The 23,926-nt window shown below is 37.8% G+C and overlaps 3 protein-coding genes and 2 long non-coding RNA genes across 10 annotated transcripts; 2 read left to right on the top strand and 3 right to left on the bottom strand.

The window, feature by feature from the left end:
* Window positions 1-367: 367 nt before the first annotated feature.
* On the bottom strand, window positions 368-8,300 carry Nep5 (M13 family metallopeptidase neprilysin 5). Its single transcript, XM_089466460.1, has 9 exons — window positions 6,943-8,300; window positions 4,560-4,692; window positions 4,397-4,491; window positions 3,757-4,330; window positions 3,409-3,694; window positions 2,522-3,350; window positions 1,310-1,358; window positions 946-1,144; window positions 368-871 (listed from the first exon to the last, which is right to left on the bottom strand). The coding sequence occupies exons 1-9, from the start codon at window positions 7,055-7,057 to the stop codon at window positions 527-529; spliced, it is 2,625 nt and encodes an 874-aa protein (XP_089322586.1). The 5' UTR covers window positions 7,058-8,300; the 3' UTR covers window positions 368-526.
* A 2,021-nt stretch (window positions 8,301-10,321) lies between these two features.
* Window positions 10,322-17,190, bottom strand: spz (Spaetzle domain-containing protein). 6 transcript variants are annotated; one of them, XR_016269737.1, is made up of 8 exons: window positions 16,279-17,190; window positions 14,315-14,488; window positions 14,051-14,128; window positions 13,626-13,826; window positions 13,484-13,562; window positions 12,295-12,649; window positions 11,921-12,224; window positions 10,322-10,801 (listed from the first exon to the last, which is right to left on the bottom strand). XR_016269737.1 is itself a non-coding variant. In XM_089466987.1 (6 exons), exons 1-6 carry the CDS (start codon window positions 16,339-16,341, stop codon window positions 12,020-12,022), a joined length of 1,218 nt encoding a protein of 405 aa, XP_089323113.1. In that variant the 5' UTR covers window positions 16,342-17,190; the 3' UTR covers window positions 10,830-12,019. The 6 variants fall into 6 exon arrangements, 1 of the variants encoding a protein (XP_089323113.1); XR_016269738.1 differs by having other exon boundaries at window positions 12,295-12,625; XR_016269735.1 differs by having other exon boundaries at window positions 13,484-13,826.
* LOC108609135 (uncharacterized) lies at window positions 11,728-11,930 on the top strand. The gene has a single exon (XM_018000845.2). The coding sequence runs from the start codon at window positions 11,728-11,730 to the stop codon at window positions 11,854-11,856; it is 129 nt and encodes a 42-aa protein (XP_017856334.1). The 3' UTR covers window positions 11,857-11,930.
* On the top strand, window positions 15,568-16,548 carry LOC149270204 (uncharacterized). The gene is made up of 2 exons (XR_016269744.1): window positions 15,568-15,754; window positions 15,835-16,548. It is a non-coding gene; the product is annotated as an uncharacterized LOC149270204 (long non-coding RNA).
* A 3,386-nt stretch (window positions 17,191-20,576) lies between the features above and the next one.
* On the bottom strand, window positions 20,577-23,187 carry LOC149270203 (uncharacterized). Its single transcript, XR_016268509.1, has 2 exons — window positions 23,033-23,187; window positions 20,577-22,536 (listed from the first exon to the last, which is right to left on the bottom strand). It is a non-coding gene; the product is annotated as an uncharacterized LOC149270203 (long non-coding RNA).
* Window positions 23,188-23,926: the final 739 nt, after the last annotated feature.

The raw sequence follows: 23,926 nt of genomic DNA, 5'->3' as shown, positions 1-23,926 counted from the left end.
AGAGCAAGCAAACCAGAATTATTTAGGAAGAAAAAACCAATTAACAAATGAAGGCTGCTTAATAAATATAATATATAATAAAAAATTGAAAACAAATAAAATAATAGTTATTCAAAATGTTATTAAAAATAAAATATATAACAATTAATATGAATAACTCGTTAACGCACACAATGGCCGACTGTGAGGTGAAATTTAATTTACCTCGGCGCACAAAATTATGCAACATTTTCTATAAATGTCGCGATTCAGGCGCAAAATGTGTTGCCTGCTTTTGAGCGCAGCATTCATTACAGATCACGCATACGCAATGTGGGACGTAATTGAATTTCCGTAGCTGCCATTATACATTAGCAGCACTTGTAACTACATTATAAAAGTTCATTTATTAGCCCAATACCATTACCAAAAAACGCAAACGTTGCATTAGCTGCAAAATACACATAGAAATTGATGTAGAAAAATCACTCGACTGCTGTTCGGTGTCCATCACCAGAAAAAAAAAAAAACTGCTGTTCGGTGTCCATCACCAAATGCGACACTTGGGCTGATCCGGATTCATGGCAGTGCCCCGCCTGCACTTGAATGTGCGCGCAAACTCCTCGGAGTTGGATAGAACGCCTTTGAGCCGCATCTGGCCCGGACAGTGCGAGTCCTCGAGCGCATACCGCGATGCGGCTGGCGTATATGTCTCGCACCACAGATTGCCGAACGCGATGAAGAAGAGCTGGTCGTGCGTGTAGTGCTCCAGGCCGGGCAGTTTCAGGCGCTCGCGGCCCACCTCCTTCACATAGAGGCGATACGCCATATAGGCCTCCCGCATGCCACCATTGTCCGCAATGTTCTCGCCCAGCGTTAGCTCGCCATCAATCTGAAAGCAGGCCGAGATTTGTGTATTGATTAGGGGCGCTTCGTTGCCGCTGCCGCTGCCGTTGCCATGCTTACGTATTCCCCAATATCCGGCAAATAGTAACGACTGTACTGCTCCACGAAGCATTCGGTGCGATTGACATACTCGTTGATTGTCTGATTCGACCACCACTCGACCATGTTGCCCTCCTTGTCGAAGCGCCGGCCGCTGTCGTCAAAGCCGTGCGTCAGCTCCTGGCCCAATATCGTACCAATCGAGCCGTAATTCAAGGCTCTAAGAAGGATGCGTTCGAACAAATGTAATTCAGTTGCTATCTTAAGGGATTAAAGCGCCAAGATTGAGTGCGGAATGGACAGCGGTCAGTGGCGGGTGCGCAGAGTGCGAGGTGCAGGGAAATGAAATCAGTGCATGATTAGGGGCGTAACTGTTCCGACTTACTCGAGGCCAAGGTTGTAGAACGGATATTCCAGGATGGCAATGGGCACAGCTGCAATGGAAAACAATAAAGAGATTACCACTAATGAGACAGTGGCTGACTGCTTGAGACCCCAAACTAGTTTATAAATGATGTTGTCCGACAGCTTACAAAGGTAATTAAAGTATACTATGTGAAGTTGCTTGACTGGCATATACCCTGTACTTAGCTTATAAAACAGCTGTAAATTCTCTTTTTTTTTTTTTTTTTAGTGTTTTTTTTTTTTTTTTTTTTTTTGTTTGTATATATATTTTAAGCGCTGAATCTGTACAATGCAAGTTTAGTACCTTAACAACACAATTAGAATTTTTATATAACACCTAACCTTCTGATGTATTCAGGAGGACTTACAAATATATATTTACAAGTATCCCTAGACTAGTTTAAAAGGTATTTCAAATGTTCTATTCTGATGTTGACAGACTGGTGAATACTCTGCGAGCATTTTAAAAATATTCTCTGAGTGTAATATGTAATATTTTTTGTGCATTATCTATTATATCACATAAGATATCCTATGATTTCAGTCAAAACTTTATGAAAAACATATTGCGGAGCTCCAGACTAACAGATACCCTGGAATTGGCGCAAAAAATTATAGTAAATTAGTGGCATGCTACTAGTTAGAATTATTGTCATTCTACTAGAAGAAGAAACTATACAAGAATACCCTGTACCTAGATGCAAAAACATTTTAAGAGTACATTATGCAGTATTGACTGACTAGTTGATATCCTCTAACTTTAAAAGGTTGCTTAATATGTTTGATGTGCTATTGACTATAGACGATTGTCTGACTGGAAGATAATAAATAAATAGCGCTTGAGCTGTACTGAAGCTCGTCATTCTACGCTTATACTCATAAGGAAGCACGTTACTAAATAGATAATACTGCCAATGGATTCATTTACACCAATTACAATATAATATCTTCTCTTTAACTCATCAACATTTAAATGAAATGCGAATGTCGGAAATTAATCTAATATCGCCTGGAATTGTTATCTATAATTTACTTGCTTTAATCTTTACGGTACTTTAAAACAAACCTCCTGCCTCCTGCTGACGCACATATTTCCGCACGTTCAATCTACTCTATGCAGTAACCACTTTTAATGAACGTAATGGATGCAATGAACTGATTAAAAGTGACCGCACGAATGCATTCAACTTACTAATGGCGTTCGATTGAAATGTATGGAAAGCATTCACATTCGATGGCGATGTCGCCCAGCCGATGGGCTCCGGCTGGTCCATGTTATTGATTTTGGCGAGCATTTGCCAGTGCACGAAGCCCATTAGATTCTCCAGATGAGTGCTCGCATTGACCTGCACGCCCTCGTAGTAGGCATTGAGAGCGGTCTCATTGGTCAGCCACGGGGGGAAGCCAATGAAGCTCTTCATTTCGGCCGACTTCTGCATTGTCTGCCGCTTGGTGGCCGCGTCCATCCAGCTGGTGGCGCGCACCAGTCGATCGAACGAGCGCCGTATGTCGCTCAGCATGCGCTCGACACGAGGCAAAGTCTGCGCCGTGAAGCGCTCATCCGCCAGCACATAGCTCACGGCCATGCCAAAGAGCGTATTCACGCCGTGGGCACAGTAGAGGGAGCGGGGAGTGCTGCCCTCGGTGCCGATGACGAATCGCATGTACTCGGCATGCAGCAGCCGCATGTCGCTGGTCGTGTGCAGCACCAGCTCCTCGAGGGCGCTCAGCCACAGATAGGATTCGATGTGCATGGCGGGCGTTTCGTGCAGATACTCCACAATGTTCTGCAGATAGTAAATGTCCGCCTGGCTGGTTATTACGGTCGTATTCTTGATGTCCATTGTGGATGCGTGCTTGGTATCCTCCAGCATCAGCTGCATGTAGCGCAGCCAAATGGGCATCGTTTGGGGCGCAATCTTCTTATCCGTTTCATTCTGAAGTTTCACTAATGAGATGTATATGATATCCTCGACGGGATTACTGGATGGCTTCGTTATGTTCTCCGCCTCCTCCTTCAGCTGCAAAAAGGAATCTCTTTAATGTGAAAAGTTTCGTGTGAGAGATGAGCCGGCCAACCGTATGAATCTTGCGTGCCACCTTGACGGCCTGCGTCACCAGCTCCTTGATGCCCAGCGTGGCCTCCTCCTGATAGACTTCGGGGTCCACATAGAGCAAGTACTTCTCGATGACCTTGCGCACGTACATCACATAGGCGGACATGCCGGAGCTGGTCTGCTTGCTGGCCTCCTCCTCCTCCTCTTCCATGTCATGGCCATCATTATCATCGCTCTCGTCCATGTCGTGCATGTAAATGGTGCGTTTGTGAATCCTGCGCAGCATCTTATGCGAGTCGTCATTGTTGCTGAAATTCAATTGGAGAGAATGAATAGAATATCAACTTAGAGTAGAATCTCTGCCACCCACAAGGGAAACGCGGACTCCGTTTCGGGCGTGCCCAGCGCAATGCGATTGAGCGTTCGATTCAGGGGATCGGGAAACACATCGAAGCCCACTATCAAATCCAGACTCAGGTGACGCTTGATGGCCACTATCGTGTCCAGCCAGTTGTAAGAATACTTTCTCGGCTCTGCGGCATATTTCGAGGCACTGCTCAGAGTTAGATTTAGAGCCGAGGGCAGCAGCAGCAGCTTGAACCGTTGCAGGTACTGCACAAGCGGCTCCAGATCGCGCTCGTCCAGCAGCTCCGTGTTCATGCAGCCGCGGTACATCGTCTTGGCCATGCCCACGGCAGCTGGCTCGGCGCTGCTGATGTTCGACTGCAGAAAGGAGCGAACCAAGCGCATTATATGCGCCTGCCGCTCGCGGAACCAATCGTTCGATGTGACCGAGTCGGGACGCGGATGCTCGTCGGCCCAGCGGCCGCAGGTGAATTTATAAAAGTCCTCGCAGGGATCAGTCTGTTCGTCCATGGCATAGATAAGGCTCGCCGCTGTGCGGATGCACTCCTTGCTCCGGCATATATGACTAGATTTCCTAACTGAAAATGATTAGTGATTAACCATTAAAAAATTATTCATCTCTGCTCATCGACTCAGCTACTCACATGTTACGCTTAAGGCTATGATTGTTATGAGCAGAACGACTACGAGTGCCGCCAACAGGCCCAGCACTACCTTGTGATAATATCTGCGACGAAATCTGCAAAAGTTGCGAAATCATGATATTCTTTTGGCTGTAGAATTAGGAAAGTCCAGCTGTTCACCCACTTGGACTGCACGCCAATCAGATTGGAGTTGATGTTCTCGTAGGGCTCCTGCTTGCTCTGCGCACTGTCCCCATGTCCGTTTTCGCTGAAGGCACGCACCGGCGCCAGTTGGCCAGACAAAAGATTTCGATTAGCTGCAATAGACGGCCATTACGTGTTCATTAGTTATATGTATCGATGTCAATATAGTTAGATCACATTTCTAGCCATTTCTAACCCTGGCACCCATTTTGTTTTTGTTTTTTTTTTTTTCTGAAAATTAATGAACTTTAATTAGTTTGCCGTTGTCTATTTAGATGTCCATCATTTGTCATGCTCTTTACCCATATATTGCTGTCTAATCTTGATCCATATTGGGCGTCCCTCCGCCCTCTTAGGTGTTCAGGCTGTCAGGCGAGCTGGACTAGACGGAAAACTGTGTGCCATAATGCATTCACCTGTCACATTCAAATGCAATATGCATTAACAATGCACTGGTTCAATGCACTGCGAATGTTTTGCGTGTCCAGCCACATTAAACTAATTTTAAAACGTACCCGGATATGTTGATATAGCACACATGCATATCTATTACTATATATAGACACAAATATCTTTATAGATGGAAACATACATTTTCCAGATAGTTCTTAAATCCTGCCGATTGAATAAATCATTTTTGCGGACATTAAGGAGCTATTTTTATCTTTTTATATCATTTTTTTTAGGTAAATACATTTTTTAAGACATAAATATTATACATATACTAACTCCTGAGAAATAACTTGAATATAAAACTAAATTTAAAAAAATAAAATAAAATTAATGTGCCGTGCAAATGTTAATATATTTTTAGCCCTCTTTTAATTTTTAAAATTTATATTATATCCATTCAGCTATCATACTCCGCCCAAAACCTCAGCTAAGCCACTTTTGCATATGCAATATCCGAATTGAATACCCTATATAAACTCAGTCACTAGTTACCTATATACCCAGTGTGTTTAAAATTACCAAAAAATTGACTTAGTTTCTTTTGTCAACGTTTATACAACTAAAAATTATTCTTTTGATATTTTTACAATGTCCCAAATTCTATCTTTATTTGGCTATGATACGTTTAACCTGGAGGTCAATATATACGCCATGGCCGAGGACGTATATGACATAACAGACTTGATGAAAAGTGCCGAGACCCTAAAGAGATTGGTATTGAATCCGTGGGAAATGATAATGCACATTTGGGCTGCCTTTCTATCCATAGCCGTAGTCGTTTTCTTGGTAGGCCTGGTTATGAATGAGAAAGCGAAATGGCGAAATCAGAGCAGAAAAAAAGAGGATGCCCAGCTCGGGGCAGACCCTGTGCCCGTGCACACAGAAGACGTTGTAAAGGAACAGAAAAACGATCGTCAATCGGAGGAGGATGAGAAGACAATTCATCCCGATGCAGATCCAGATCCAGTCAAGCCAGACAGCTAATCAGTGTAGATCTCTGGTCGAGGCCGTAGTTGGTAAACATTTTCTTATTATTTTAAGTATTCCCAGTCAGAGTGAATGAATAAAGACCAGACTTCAGTGTTATAGCTTGATATTATTTTTTATCAGATTAGTCATCCCATGAGTCAATCAATTTACTCGCATCGCTGTGGTTGAATTCATCAGAGCTAAATGAAGCTATTTACAACGCGGTTAGCTAATGATTCAGTTAACTAATTGAAGTGATTAAGTGAAGAACATTTAAATATATGCACATAAATATAAATATATTTATGGGCAAATTGAATGGTGAATGTATATATAATATTTGAAATAAGAATGAAGACAAGCAATGCGCATTATAGGATTTCCTTTGTGTGGATTCTCTATTTAAATTATTTTTATTTATTTTTTCCTTTTTAATTATTTATTTACTTTACTTTTTTTTAATTTATGTATTTTTTATTTATTTCTCTATTGCTTACTTTTATTTTTCCATGAAATATCATTATGATTATTTTCTTAAAGAAGATTCGAATTGAATTGAAATCATTTTGATAAGCTTTTTTAAATATTATATTTATATTTTTAAGCTTCTTGTAATTTTACTTTTGAATTTTTACTGAAGTGAGCTCAGCTTTATTTTATTTAAGAGAATAGAATAGAGTCCTTTGGAAAACCCAGCTTGAAGATTATATGCATATAGAAACCATTCTAAACTAACGGAGGATGTAAAGAGGGCGCTATCTTGATGTCGCTCGGTTTATGTAGCCGATATTTAGCATTATATGTAAATAATTAGTTTTATATAATATAAATAAGTTATTTAAATATAAAATTACATATGTGGTTAGCTATGAATCCATTTAATTGCCTATTCCTTGAATTCAGTTGCCTTAATACCTAAGTAGTCTGTATAGATTACTCACCTGGTGTTTGCAGGCGCTGTTGCTGTTGCTGCTGCAGACTCTCATCGAAGTAGACATTGTGGCTGCCGGAGGTTGTCCAGATGCGGTTGCGTGTGTTGGGCGGTGCAGCATCCATATTGGAATGCGAAGCACACGTTAAGCGCTTAGTTGATCTTAAAACGTTTATTCATTTTTTCCGTGTGATTTTCATTTTTTTTTTTTTTTTTTTTTTATAATTATTAGATTTTAACTATTTCTCTCTCGTCTGGCGTCGTGTTAGATTGCTAAGTGTTCTATTAATATGCGCTGGCTAACACTGAATGTGGTTCACATGGATGCGCACCACATGTTGCGCATACAAATGGAATCGATTCCACGTCGAGTTTTTATTAAATGTTTGCACGCATCCAATTCCCAAGTACTCCTTCAGCTCTGACCTATTCAGGCCGTTGCATAATTGTGCATAATGTAAAATTGAAAGAAAAATCGAGCCAGAGCCAAGGCATTGGATAAATAGTTGTAGAATAAGGAGCACCACGGGCTGCCAACACCTGTACACGACTGAACTACCGACTGCCGGCGTATTGAAGCCGTGTTGGCGCCAGCCAAAGGTTTTTATAAGGCCGCCACGAGCCAGCGCGACACAGCAACAAACAAATAACAAACAACAACAGCAACAGCTATTCGACAATGGCAACAACAAATCAGGCAACCACCATTAACTCCTTTTGCCATGCAAATGTGCTGCGGCAATTACAAGCCAACAACAGCAACAGTAACAACAACTGACAACAGCAACAACAACACGAACAACAACAACTATGCGATTGTCTGACTGTCCAGCTCTGAGTATAATATACTCGCAGGACATGTGAGGCATAAAGACTTCCGCATGCTATTGGCAGAGCCGGGCAGAGTATATGCTTAAAGTACAACGACAGCTCGTAGGCAAGTATATTTTATAATATATGTAGAATAAAATATCTTTAGTATAATGTAAGATTATATAATAAATATATATGAACGTATACAGATTATCCTCTTTACAGTTTGGCATTAAGTCATTTTGAATAGCTAATAAGCTCTAATATATGGTAAGCTCTAGCCTAGCTTATCTCCAAGGTAGACATAAGCTGTTGCCTGATAGTTGGCCTAAGTCCTGATAAGTCAAGTCAATAGTCAATAGCTTGTTATAGATAACTCTTGATTCAAGCTTCAGCTAGAAAAAGTTGGCTTACTCCTAAGGAGTAAATCATAGAGTAGGCGTAAATATTATCTATTATTACAATATTTACCTGGTATATCATTATGGTAAGTTACTTACTTACCAAGTCCCTTTTTATTTCAATGCATATATAGCATTATTTATTATTTAAATTTTGCTTAAATGTTCGTAATATAAATATCAACAAAAAGTATTAAAATTACCAAAAAATGCAAGACAAAAAATAAAGCCACTTTAACTAAAACAATGAATTTCACATAAATTTATAACTATGTTAAAATATATTTATATAATAAATACTAAATACAATACATAATTTACACCTTTGGTAAATATATAAAGAATAGATACAAACTAACCGGTTTAAACTATCTTTTATTACATAAGTACTCATTTGCATACATTTGCATTACTTAGCAAAAGGGTATTTCAAATTTGTTACTATATAAACTTGTATTTTTCCAATAGTCTGCTGTGGCTTAATCGGTAGGCGAGGGAGGGGATTGGTGAGCACAAATCAAAATAATGTCCAGGCGAAAGTTTCGTAATCTGGGGGGAAAAAGTCCATTAGAATTGTAGCTTTGGGGACGGCCAACTACATATAATTGATAAACGCATGTACTGTGTGGGATATATGGCCAATATAGGTAAGCGCCATGATTAATGCCCCAATGCCTATTTTAGCTGGCCTTCAAACGCAAAATAATAATAATTAAAAGCCAACTTCTATACACTAATATACACATGTATATATGTACATACAAATATATGAACGATATTTAGCCAAGGCATTCGCATGAGCTCGACCTAACTTTGACATACTTTGTGGGCTATATAGTGCGCCTGGAATCAATAAATATTATCGATTTGCAGCGCGCGCCAGGCAACAGACGGGCAACAGCTAACAAACACTAAACGATATAAATGCAGTCGACAGACAGAACGCGCATACGCCCCATGCGCCAGCCCAATGAATGGCTTTCGCTCTGCGTGTGTGTGTGTGTGTATTTACACACATCAGCTGTAATTAGTTTACACAGCGTGCGCACAGAATTATTATTAATAAGCAAATGCATGTTTACATGCTGCACCCCATTGCCCATTGGCCATTTGCCTTGTTGGCCACAAAAAAAATGTACTCTTGACATGGCGTTCGCGTCGTTTGAAATGCGAGTTCAAAGAACTTTACTTTAGCTTACTTTATGCCCACAGACACATAGACACACATATTTTAGAGCCACATGATACTCTGCATAGTTTGATTTGAAAGAGAGTATATAGGTTTTCAAAAAATATTATTAAAATTGAAGAATTTTACTTGATAGCTTTTAATGTAGACTCAATATATTGCAGAGGCTGAAGTTATATCTTATGTCAACTATGTAAAATATGAAGGAAATTTCCGTTATTTATTATATTAACCATAATATTTAATATTACAAAACATTTTCCACAGACAACGTTGAATTGTCATTGATCGATCCCACAAACGTGTTGTAAATTTATAGTATGGATGTACAGGTTCTATACAACATTATATTAATAGTAATAATAATAAAAAAATAAATAAAATTAAAATTAAAATAAAACGTATCCCAAGATCTAGTTCACGTTCAATTACGCCATTTTTAAATAGCCCTGGCTAAATGTTCAAGCCTAAGCTCTTGTCAAGTGTGAAGGCAACTTATTGTGTCCGATAACCTGCGCCATATCAACTATACAGAACTCTAAGTAATTAATAAAAATGTCATTCCTTAGCCACAACGCACAAAGGACTGCAGGTGATAAGAATGCAACGGAGCCTTGAACAGAGACACAAGTGCAAATATAAGTTCATATCACGTGAATGTCAAATGTGACCTTTACTTTGAAGTAGTAGCCACATTTCTATTTATATACAGTCTATACGCAGAGCTGACTTCTACCAACAAACCTCCACACTTTAATGAGAATTAATGATTAAGATACTACAATGATTTCAACAAATGCGGAAATACAATTCTACAAAGTAATATAAATTTGACTTGGCTTAGGCACAGTTTCTTTCACTCTAACCAGCTCAAGTCGAATGAAAAATCTTAAAAGGTATTTAAATATATATAGATCAATTATCCGTTTCCAAAAAACTAAGGCTTCTTATAAGGTCTACCCACAATTTCGAATAATTACAGAGTATTGCGCAGTCAGTTGCAGCTTGCTTAAACAATTTATTTTGTGCACGACATTTTAACAAAGCTTTTAAAGTTGTTACATTTTTTTTTTTTTTTACCTAAACTAAGTACATGCATACTATACTATACTTTACATGAAAATTAAGTGGAAAACAAAATTATTTATATTTTTATCTTTTCAAATTTTTTTTTTTTATGAGCATAAACGCAGCGTCAGTATTTGCAGAATTTGTTGTAAATGCTAAACAATTAATTTTTACATTTATGGCTATTCGATGAGTGTTTTGCATTTAGCATTAGCATTAGCATTAGTAATAATATCAAACATCTTGATTATTCATACTTAAATATTAAAATGCGTTTTATGTGCATATAAAACAGCTAGTCTACGAAGTATACAAAAGATAATCAAAATAAAAATAAACAATAAAAGAAAACCCCTAGACAGTTTGGCCTGCCATTCTGTGGTGGGTGAAACGTGTCGCTGTGGAATAAAAAAGAAACAAGAAAAGTAAATAATGAATTAATAAACTTTAATAATATACAAAATTATTACACAAGCGCTTATATTTATGTACATTAAGATCAGGGTGTTCCTAAACTTAAAATATAAATTTAATGACTTGCATTCGACTTGTAATATTTTTCAACCTATAATAATTCAGTTATCATTAGATATATGTTTCTATCCAGGTTCAAAACTCTAGAGGCATGCTCTTGATTTACCTCTCCATATATAAATATTTTCAAATTCAAATGCAATAGATGGAGTAGACCTTATGAACCTGGAAGCTCCTTACACACCAAATGCAGCTAAGTACTATCATATATAATATCATTTATATATTGAATATCATATACAAATATGTTTAAATATAAATCAATATTTATTTTAAATTTATATGAATATTTTGAGTTTCTAATCCGTAAAACAGTTTAACAAATAATCCAAGTGCAATATTGAACAACCCAAATATAAAAACTCTAAATATAATAAAACCCTATTCAAAATAAAAGATGTATTATAGAAAATGTATTTAGTATATTAAATTTGAATTCCCCTGCACACAAAGAAAAACCCTATAAATTCTTTTCGAAGAGGCATACATTAAATACTTTTCATTTGAGACTAATTCTAATACTCTACGTAGTTGGCCTTGAGTCGAACGTACATGTACTGTTAGAGCATACAAAGCTAGTTTTAGTCAGCGTAAATATTCGTAATGAATAAAAGCAAACAATTACAAATTTTGGAAAACTCGGGAAAAAATCGTCGAAAACTGTATATAATTTGAATTTTCGTTTCCGATCTGTATGGTCGGTGTCTGTTTTTCTGTTTTCTACTAAGCGTATAAATACACCATATATTATATTAAAAGTAATTGGGAAAGGTACCACACATTCTATACGATGGATGGTATGTTGGGAAATCTGAGCGGGCGATTCAAGCAGCTCCAGAATGTGGAGGGGAAGCGCATGGCCATTAAGCTGCTCGGATTCTACGCGATGGGCTGGACGCTGCGCAAGCTTATCAAATGAGTGGATCTATGTCACTAATCACGTTGCTAAATTTCGTGTGTTATGAAACAATAATAATGCTTACATCAAAATCACATGTGCAGAAATTGGCATGGTTTGCTTGTTATTATATCACATATATGTATATGTAATATCCGGCTCTTTGTGTTGGAATTAGTCTTGTTTAGGGTTTGCTCTCCACGGAGTATTTGTTCTTGATCACACACTTGCAACAGGAGGGTATCTTGAAGGGCTCGTTGGCCACCTCCGGCTGCCCGTTGCTGGCATTGTTGATCGTGGCCAAGTGCCGTATCACGTAGTGCTGCTTGCACACGGGCACATAGTTGTTAGGAAAACTATCCAGAAACTGGCAGCCCTCGCCCTCGTGACTGCAAATTGAAATAATGTATTTATAGAGTTACGTATGTATTTTTCCAGTAATTTCGTAGTTCTACTCACTCGCACTCCTCGATAAGTATGCCCTGCTTGAACTCATCTGTATTGACTATGTACTGCCACGTCAGATCCAATTTCTGGCCGTACTTTGGGTAGAGGTACCTCTGATGGCTGTTGCACAAGTACATCTCATCGTCGTTCATCCGCAAACCGAAATCCGTGGGCTGCGGCTCGTCGCTGAAGAAATTGGCAAAGCGACGCGAGAGAATGCCCTTCAGGCCGGATAGATCCGGATAATTGTTGACCTTGGTGCAGAAGGAGCGACTCTGATTGAAGCCGTCCATGCACAGATCGCCCGTTTCCACGGGCGTCGGTCGCGTGGGTCGATACTTATCTATGGAGTCGGGAAACACGATAACTGGACGTTAGGCAACCGCCATGTGAGTTGAACGTGTTGTGTGAGCATGATATCGATTTAGTATTTGTTAATTGTATTATTGTATTAGAAAAGTGTTTCATTTTTGTAGGTAGATACATATAAGGGTAGGTAATTAAAACATACATTAATGCACTGTTCACAAGCTTTTCGAGGAGGTATAGTGATTAAATTGTAAATGAAATGGCAAAGGAGTGGGATAATCTACCTTTAGGGCATTAGTTAACGGACTTAATGAGCACCGAGGGGTTTTATGAATGTCTTATGATGTTTTTGATTTCTTGAAGTCCCTGATCTTTAAGAAGACTCTGATAATCTGGAAGTCTTTAAGCTTCCAGCATTCTTTGTTCATAGAGTCCAAATTAGTTTGTTAATCTTCTAGAAGATTCAAGTTTCTGATCCTTTATGAATCTTTATATACCCCGTATTGTTTGCCAATAATGGTCTTCCTTTTGAAGTCCTTAAATATTCACTGCCAAATGTCTATAGAGTCTAAGAAAGTCTGACTGACCGTTACCGAGATTTGAGTCCCTGATCTATTCGTATTCTTTAAGTACCCTGTGTATACATTTGACGCGAAACATATTCTTATGTTCTGTAACATAATTTTAAAAGATTTAGAATTTCTGAGCCTAGCAGAAAGATATACAAACTAAAATTGAGTTTTACATATGATATTCCCTACTTCATGAAAATTCTTCAGTTTAAAGTTTTGGAATGTGTGAAGATGCCTTATAGAGCACCTGTGAACAGTGTATTAGACAGTCGCTTATAGCCGACTGTGCATCATTCAGGTATTACGCGTACACCACTTACCATCCGAGATAGGACGACGCGGCTGCTGTGGCTGCTGCGCTGGTTGCTCCTGCTGCGTTGGCTGCTGCTGTACGGTGGTCTGTAAAGAGACGATCGGTTCATTAAAGACGAGATTCAGCTTGCCATCCGGTGAGCGCTGCACTTTGAAGGACTGTTGCTGATGATTCAGGCTTTGATATTGATGATAGTGCTTGGGCTTGGCCTGAGACGTGGACTGAGACTGAGTTTCACTTTGATTTTGAGTTTGAATCTGAGTTGGGGTGTGAGTGCTGGTTGTGGTGGATGGCCAGGACTCGGCTGTGGATATGGGCATGAGAGATGCATCATCGTTCATGGCCGTCGACTGTGTGTGTAAATTTTGCATTAGTTTCTCTTCTCTTATTCTTTTTCTTTTCTTTCTTTTCGTTTTACTTGTTTGCTAGTTTTAAAGCCAAATCAAAGAACGAACGAAGCACACACAAACACAGAGTGGGGGTTGTTAGTAGGTGATAGATGATTGATTGGATGTGGATGATTGTGGACTATGTTGGGGCATTGGCTGTCATGGTGGTCACCCCTCTCACTTACATTGAAAAGTATCACACCATGGCCATCGTGCACTTTGAATATGGAACGAACGCGCTCGTCAATATCCTCGGCGGGCAGCTGCAGCGAAAGTGTCGAAACGAAAAAGTTGGGAAACGCATAAATTTTTGCAATTTATAAACAAAAGCCCAAAGAACAATGAACAGAAAAAAGAAGAAGAAGAACAGGAAAGAAAAAAAAAAAACATTCAATATAATTATTTAAGAATTATTTAGAAAATTCAGGACAATGCACAACTTGGCACACCTCCACCTCTTTGTTCTCCCGCTGCGGCTCCTCCGGCTGATCCTTGGAGGCCATGTTCAGTAGATGATGTGAGACAAATGACGTCATATCCATAGAGCTGCTGTTCGATTCTACAGCTACTGCAGCAGCTGCCTCGCTGCGGCGCTTCGATATTTCGCTATTGATACAAACTATCTGAAAGATACATGTGGAACATTTTGTTTTTTTTTTTTTTTTTTGGTTTTTTTTTCTTGGTTTGCGATTGGATAATAACATAATCCAGTGTACAAAGGGTAGAGAAGGCACGCACGCATAAGATAGGGTATTAAATAGCGATGATTGTCGCGACGAGCTGCTAATCGTTTCCCAAACAATATTTCGTTTGGCAATGACAACAACAACAACAACAAGAGCAGCAACTGCCTTCCGCCGAGCCGCGCTATGTGTGTGTGTGTGTGTGTGTGTGTATGGGTGTATGACTATGAATGTGCCTTTGAGCATAGCTTATGATATATATATGATGTTATATATAGAGAGAGGGATACAGCAAGCATATCGAGAGAGAGAGAGAGAGAGAGAGAGAGAGAGAGAAGGGGCAGCACTATTTATAATATTACTTTATCCAAAATTTCATATTTGTATGCATACTCATACGTTTCTATTACCGTAGTCATATATATACCCTATACATAAGTTATTTTAGTTTTGTGTATGATTATGCTGGAGCAAAGTGAATCTCATTTTTAATTACAAAATTATATATCTGTCTGGTTCTCTAGTATCCAAATTAGCATACCGATTACGTATGCCAATTGGTAATAGCACAGCTAACTGTCTGTCTGTTTAGTAGATTAGCTTGATTTCTATCTAGCTATAAATATTTTTATTTTTATAGAGTTGCTTTACTAAGTTATTTTTTTATTTTCTGGGTACTCTAAACATAGGGTGTCTACAATTTATGAAGAAACGTGTAAAATTTGTATTTCGTGAATCTAGAACTGCGACAACTCGATCAATCTATATTATTATTCAGTATTCTTATATATATGGTTTTAATCTCATTTTAAATAAGTAAAATAACTATATTGACTCAGTTCACTTTATATAATTCGTTGAGCTCATTTAACGCTCGCTTAATTTGCTACAGCCTTTGTAAGCCTCTCATATAATTATAATTTTTCAGCCATACAAAAAAAATATATATGAAATAAAAATACTTCAAGTAACAATAATATGAAAAAAATACCAACACTATTGAAGAACATATGTTTCAAGAGACACAGCTCAGGTTTAAGAATTTTGTTATTTATTTAATTTGAGCTGGGACTCGAATTACTCAAAAATCTGACACATTCGCCTTTAGCCTCCGCTCGAGATAAGCTTGATAATTATAGCTTATAGTAAATTGTGTCTGCCTAGATTTTTAATATAATTTTGTTATGAGAATCGTCAATAATTAAAGTGAGCACAATATTGTTCTTTTTTTTTATAATTGAACTTAAGTTTTTATCTGATTTTTGTTCATTTTTACTACCTTCCAGACATTGTATGATCTATAGATGTTTAATTAACATCCCTTTGGATCGAGCTCGAGCTGATATACTATGTAAGCCTGAACTATTCCCAGACTAATATCAACTTTGCTAAGCTTTAGGTTTCCAGTTGAAATATGATTCCCTGCATAAATCAATATACAAATCGTGTGCTGTCGGTCGGATATGCGAAATGTTATAGCAAGTCGCATATTGAACAGGCATTTAGAGGTATTTAGAGAGTTGTTTGAAAATACAACTTTAATACCCTGCAATATATAATGCGATGATGGGATTGTTATATACACCAAATGCAAATGTAATGATTGAATATTATTAGAAATGTAAACCAATACCCAAAATATTATTTATTAATTTTTGTTTTTATTTAAATTTTGGCAAAGCATCAAGCATAGGATTAGGATAATTTTTATAAAACAGCTCAAAACTTACCGTTGCGAAGAGAGCGAAGAGCAGCATCATAATTGCGATCATTTTCCACCACATTGGAGGCATTTTTATATTAGAATTTATTTTTAGTTGTTTGTTTTTTCTTTTTTTAATTTTGAAGTAACTTTAAGTATTTTTTTAATTCAATATATACAATAGATATAAACTTCTGTACAGGGTAGCTGCGAGTCGGTGCTTTGATTTAATATTTTGGTTTTCTTTATGCGCTTTATATAGTATATTTAATAAACAAACTGGCACGACTAAAATTATTGCCGGGTTTTATTTGCTCGCTGTTGTTGTTGTTTTCGTTTTGACTGTTTTTATTTATTTTTTTTCTGCTTCTTCTTTTATATTATTGTAGTTGGTGTCGAAGCTGCTGTTGCTTGTATTAGTTGTTGTCAGTCGCCTCTTTGCGCAGTGTCGTTTATTCCGCTTTGTTTGTTTCCTTTGCACAGTGGCTGCCAACAGCCAGCAACGCACTTGTCACTTGCTCGCTCTGCTTTTCCCTATATCACCTGTCGATGCTACTGATTTTATATATATATTTAATTTAATTTCCTCTTCTTCTTCAATATGTTGTTGCGCCGTGCTTGACCTTGCCTAAAATGATGCCCTGCCGTTGTGATGCAAGCGCTTTTAAGCAGCCGTCGCGTCTGCTCCGCTCTGCTCTGCGCGCACGCTTAGTTCGTGTATTTTCCCAAAGGGGAAATATTCTTGTGTAATTCGTGTGGGAGACGCGCGTCTTTGATATTTATCACTACTTCATTTCAGCTGCGGCGCGAGCGAGCGAGGTAGAGAGGCAGAGAGGCAGAGAGAGTGAGAATGATAGCACACGACTAACTAACTAACAAGCCAGCACATACGCTTATCGTCGCGCGCGACAAGAAAGCAACTGAACGACAAGTCGAAAGTCTTGGCAATGCACAAGCTTTATGCAAAGCTTAGCACCAGCGTTCGAGAGAGGGAGTGAAAGAGAGATAGAGTAAGAGAGTGCTGAGCGGAGAGACTGATCGGTCGGCAGCGCCTTACAGCTGTTTTAGTGGCTTTGTGTTATGCTTACAGCGTGACGCTATCATGTAAGCACAGAAGCTGCTGAGACAGCTTAACATGCCTAAGCTCACTTAACAGCTGTTTAACAGCTGAAAAGAAACGTGTTGCTTTGAGCTCAAAAGCTTGTCAAATAGTTTCGCCAGCCGATTCAATTGAAGATAAGCACATACATACATACATACATGTATATTAATGTAAATTTAAGCGCACTTCAAGCACGCGTCGTTGTCGTCAGCGGCGCAGCTACTTAGTAAATTCTCTATCCATTGGGAAAGATCATGATTCAGGGGAATATCCAGATCCATTGGCAAACCGCAAGACTCTCGTATAATAAAAGTCATTTATGGTGAATGGTTTATAAAGGGTGCACTGACGTAGCGCATACAAAGAAGTACACATATATATATATATATAAATATATTTATTCATATGTATACACATATACATAAATACAAATAAGTCGTTTAGTCATATGAAATCTTAATATACTGATGGCGTATTACGTGGTCTCGAATCTTGAGTTCTTACTGAATGAATAATAATACAGCTCACGTGCTTCCCAAGTACTTCTCAAATTCATTTCAATTCAATTCGAAATAATAAGAATATAATAATACTTTAATCTCGACAATCATATATGCATATATGATATGCTAAATATGAAACAAATTTTTAAGTGCATATATAAATAATTAATTAATAAATAATTCATTTTTTTTTTAAAGTGCATATATAAATAATTAATTAATAAATAATTCTTTTTTTTTTAAGTGCATATATAAATTATTAATTAATAAATAATTAATTATATAAATATTTTACCAAATATTTTATATTTAATTTTTGCTTAAAATTATATACAACAAATTTAATTTTTTATTTAACATACTCTTAGGAATCTCCAATTTATATTTGCATAGTTTTAGGTGTCTCTAAATTGGGATTTTAAACTGAGCCCAATTATCCAGCTGGCGAAAAAATCTGCTGACCTTTCTGAGCTTCCACTTATGCATAACCATGGCAACATTAGACCCCATTAAACTAATGGACTCACAAAATAATAGCACAAAAAACGCCCTAAACTTACTTCAACCATTTTGCTAAGCTGTTAAGTATTCGGCCTAAAGCACACCATTTCGTTAATAGTTATAAATTAGCTAGGAAATGACTCAATGCGGGCGCCATTAATTAGTCAGACAGCTGCGAGATCAAATAAAAAATTATTTTCAGCAGGAAAATTATGAAATTTTTTCCGTCAATAAAATGATTGCCAATGAATTAGCTTTGCGCATTCAATGCAAATCAGAAAGAGACAAAAATAATACTAATAAAAAGCAAAATTCACGAAATACTCGTAAAGTAGTTAAAACCAGCTTCAATTAAGTCGCCACCTGGAAAAATTATGCCTCCTCGTGTGGCAACAAAATGCAGCTCAAACCCAGCCGTGACAGCAGCGTCCGAAGAGACGAAGACACGCAACGCTGACTGTGACCAGGTGCTGCGAATCGAGCTCTGCTATAAATTCAATCCGAATGGATTTGAAATAAGTAAATGAGATGCCCGCCAAGTAAATACCCTATGAGACTACTATACGATATGATAAGATATGATTAAATATGATATAATACTAGTCGATCATATAGGGCTCTCCCGCGCTCCAGTTGAACTTAAAAGCCGTTAATATTGTAGATAAATGGAAAGAAAGACGAAAGACATGGATGTATATTATCAAATATAACGAGTAAAGGAGTTTATAAGTTATTTAATAATATTATTTTTTCCGAATCTTCTTTACTCTGTATTCTTCAACGTCTTCTTCTATTCTTTAAATATTTTCAGAAAAATAATATATAATTTTATATACATATGTATTCATCAGAACTTTGAGAAGTTTCCTTTCATATAAGGTTTAACTTTCCACAATTTCTCTACAAAAGTCACACAGTTTTATGTATTTTCCATAGCATTATATAGATATATATATATATATATATATATATATATATATCATACATTTCACATATGTATATACTATATATACTATATACTGCATCTGTAGTCACTTCTTTTAGCGTAACTGACGTAATGACAACACCCTCATCCAAAAGTATCCTCACGGTTTAGCTGGCATTTGGCAGGATGCTGCAGCCTGCAGCAACTTAATTTGTCAGCTGGCACTGGGCGGTTATATCATCACCGGTATTGGCTGCCACATTTGGATGCACAATGAGAGTGCCAATGGTCGATAGTCGATAGTGGCAGTCGTTGCATACGCGGAATGCCACCAAAGTTGACTGTGGAGCATCGCAACGATCTGGAGCTGGTACCTTTCACTTTTTTGCATTGGGCGCTAATTCGACTGCTTCGACGACTCCTGCCAGCTGCATGAGGCACACAGACACAGTTCAAACTCTGTGCGAAAATTTGATTATGCCATGGCGTTGGCCACTTCCGCCAAATGCCAAAAACCAAACCGAAAACGAGTTCATTTCCGAATTTCTATTTTATTTGTTTCTTATTTTTTTCGATTTTTGTCGCGCGACTTTGAAGTCCAATTTGAAGTTGAAGTTGAAGTTCATTGCGCAACGCGGCGATAGCAGCGCCATTGAACAGGAAGTGCAGGAAGTCGTGCAGGATGCCGTACCATTTCGTTATATTATCATTTCGTTTTCGTTTTTCTCTCGCTCATGCAACATGTTGCCAGTGCTGTCAAGGCGAGCGCACCCAGCCTGTTATCGCACTTCTCGTTACACTCTGAAAATTTTTCACTCCATCTCTTTTGCCATATGAATTTTTATTTGCCTTTTCAATTGCTCCACATCAATTAAAAAAAAAAAAAAATAATAATAAAATAAAATAAAAAGAGAGCAATGTGGCATATGGTAAATGGTTTGAAGCTCAGAAATAAAGAAAAACATTCAAATAATATGTTATACTTTTTTTTGTAACAGTGTAAAATTGCATATGAAAGATATTTTGTAACATGCATTGCATCTCATGGATTTAAATGATTTTGTGTAATTCCATTTTGCACAGCTATCAATTGAAGCAATTTATTTTACTCAAAATAGTTTAAAATTATAAATTTATTTTTTAGTTAATTAATTGTAAATATAAATATTAAAATAAATATATATCTCTAATTTTGTATATATTTTATAACTTAAACTTTTCTCGGCGTTTAAACTAAATTTGAATGCTTCCTTCCTGCTGTTGCACTCAACCGGTCTCACGGTCTCGAAGACGTAATTTTATTTTATATTGTTTTTTTTTTTTTTAATTTTTTTATGGCATTCTTGCGTTTGCCATTTGTTGAACAGTTGAAGCGATAATTTCATTATTATTACTAGGCTTTTTATTTCTTTTAGTATGAGCTGATGTGCAATCAGTCGAAACTGATGGCCTGTTTCAGACGCAGTCGTTCGTTTAGCGACCATCGACCTGGTTGGCACACAGCTTTGTGGTCAAAACAAATTAGTGGGAGCCAACGTCTCGACTGGACGCGACTCTCGGAAACGCTGCACAGGTTGCATGAGTTGTTGACAAGTCGATAAGCAGCACAATATAAAACAATTGAAATGACAAATTGTAGATGTTGCATGTGTGCGAGAGGGAAGCATAAAATGTGTATACATGCATATGTTTGTGCATGCACATATATAAATAAATATGAAATAGTATTTAAAAATTTCAAATTAAACCTCTTGGGATCTTTGGCTGCGGGTTTATCTGTGACTTGTGCTTGGCCGGCAAGCCAGTTGCAGCTTCTCGACTTGGGTTCAGTTCACAGTCGCTGCGCGATTATATGCCAACTGCAACGCTTAATGCATGAAAGACCTTTTTATACCCTGTAGAAATAGTTGACTGAGAGTGTATTAGTTTTGTGTAGGTGTAAGGAGGCAATAAGAGAAATATGCTCTCTGCTGGTTTGCTTAATAGAGACATTCACTAATTCTCGCTTCTCTTTTGTTTGATTTGCTTTCCTTCATTTAGCTTCTGTTTTCTCTCTTCTCTCTTTATCTTTCATCTCTCTTCTTTTCCACTCCTGTTCTCTCTTCATCTTCTTGTTTGTCTCTTCTTTGATATTTTCTCGCTCTCTTAGCTTCTCTTTTTTAATTTATATCTTCTCCACTCTTCTCTATCTATTCTCGTCTATCTGATTCGGCTGTCAATCTATCCGTTTCTTGACATCCTTTTCTCTCTACTACCTTCTTGAGTGCGTCCTGATTTTTCTCTATTCATTTTTCTAGCTTAACACTTCTGCTCTAACTAGACTCTCCCCTCGACCTTCTCTTTATTTTCTCTATTCCTCTAATCATCTATTCTCGACTCACTAGTTTGTCTCTTCAGCTTGAATTTTCAATCATCTTGCATTTCGAATATTTCTTCTAGATTCTTTTCCGTCTACTTTCTTCTCTATGCTCCCTAACTGTGGTCCCTGTTTCCTTATCGTTTATGTCGAATTCCTTTTCTTGAGTCACCAGTCTAGCTTCATTCGATGATCTACTCTCTTCCTCTTACATTCATCTCTCTCAGATGCCTTGAAATACTCTCGAAGTATAAGACAAATCAATTGCACAGGGTATCTGCTAGTCTAGCCACTCTCTTCATCAACTAGTTATTGTGTTTTGATTTTTATTTGTTTTGGCTTCGTTTTCCACTGCATTTTCAGCAAATTTACAGTTTGTTAACTGCAAGTACATACATATTGTGTTTTTCGGCCAAGTTTTTCCATGTTTTTTCATTTCACAGTTGTCGGCGCCCATTTCACTTTTTCGGTTAGATAACCGCCTTCCACACAGCTGGCCAGGGTAGGGGCAGGCGCAGGCGCAGGCGGGTGACCAACAGAAACAGCAGCAGCCACACTTTAACTGCAGTTTGTTTGTTAATTGTGCAGCCAGCAGTGCGCTGCGTAGGACAATGACAGAAGCCGCCGCCGCCGCAGCTATTGTGCCAGCTTTTGGGCCCAGTCATTGCCAACGTTTGCCCTCGTTGGCTGCATAACTTTTGCAACTGACAGCACAAGCACAAGCTGTCTGCCGGGCAGCCCAAAAATGAGAGCAGTTTATGTCACTTGGCCTGCGGGTCGCGGGGCACATCTTGCCAAGATTTTAGCCACTCCACGTGGTATTTCCATGCAGTTTAGTCTGACTTTATTGCTGCCTCCTGCTGCCCCTTGACATCGCCTTTTGGTTCAACGGCAGTGAACTGCGTGTAAGATAAAACAATTAGTCGAGCTATTAGATAATTGTGCCCTGAGCTAAGTGCCGAGTCGCGCACTCTAATCTCTGGAGGCTATTTCAAATATATGTGACGCGGTTCAAGGCTGTTGCCACAATTGTCTGCCACATTAATATCCAAATAACTTCAATTTTCCCTAAGTACATACAAATATAGTTCAGGGATTGCGCTAATTGAAGCTAGAAATATGATGAATCAAGGAGTGAAGCAAAGCAAAAAACTCTTCTTTGCGGGACTTGGTACACAATAATATTAAATTATAATAATAATTTAGCTAATTATTTTTTTAATATTTATTTATTTACAATAATAATTTATATTGATCAATTTTTCGCTATACAAATTTATAGAAAATTCCAGACAAAAACAAGTAAGAAGACTCTAGTCGAGACTGCTCGACTAGGAGATACCCTGAACCCTCTAAGCTGATATTCTAATCATTCTGCACTTCTTTTATGCTTACATACATACACATGCATCCCCACGCACGCATAAGCCTGCGCTCTGCTAACTGCGCAGTAGGCAGCGGCTGCGCTTGGGCTGCGCTGCAATGTGGGCAATATTATGAGAATTTATTTGTCGAATAATTTCTTTTGTAGACAAACGATCTTAATGAAACTTGAAGTGTAATCATATGGTAACTATGTGTGTACATTCCAAAGCACAAGTCTGTAGTACATGAAATGAGTTTTTTACAAATTGGGGGCGAATGGGGCGTGGTATCCCAAATCTGTAAATTACAAAATCTTTGTATCCATTAACTTTATATACAACGCAAATTTGAAGTCTCCAGGTCTAAAACTGTTCAAATTAGGCTGAAAAAACAATGTCGATTTTCGATTATTCTCGATAAAAAAGTTATCGGATGAGTTATCGAAAAATATGATAAACTTGTACTGCCTATGGTATACACGAGTATGCATGCCAAATTTCAGCTCTCTAGCTCTTATATCTTCTGAGATCCTTTTGCTCATACGGACGGACGGACGGACGGACAGACAGACGGACCGGGCTATATCGACTCAGCTCGTCGTCCTGATCAAGAATATATATACTTTATGGGGTCTGCGATGATTCCTTCTGCCTGTTACATTCTTTTCACAAAACCATTATACCTTGATTTCCCATTTTCAATGGGTTCAGGGTATAATTAATCAAAAACTTAGCATAATATTTAAAAAAAAATAAAAACTTGTATTTCATGAAGTATAAAGTATTTAAAAATATAGTAATATAGAATATGAATAATAAATTTCATTAACTTCAGTTTTAAGTATACATTCTTAATTCAATTTGCAGAGCTTGAATACGGCATCCATTGTCTATGGGCTATTTGCATTCATGGAGGTGAACAAAG

Source organism: Drosophila arizonae, chromosome 2 (genome assembly GCF_054131065.1).
Source record: "Drosophila arizonae isolate 15081-1271.41 chromosome 2, UAZ_ARI_1.0, whole genome shotgun sequence".
NCBI classification, from domain to species: domain Eukaryota; kingdom Metazoa; phylum Arthropoda; class Insecta; order Diptera; family Drosophilidae; genus Drosophila; species Drosophila arizonae.
This window is presented reverse-complemented; position numbering and strand designations above follow the sequence as displayed.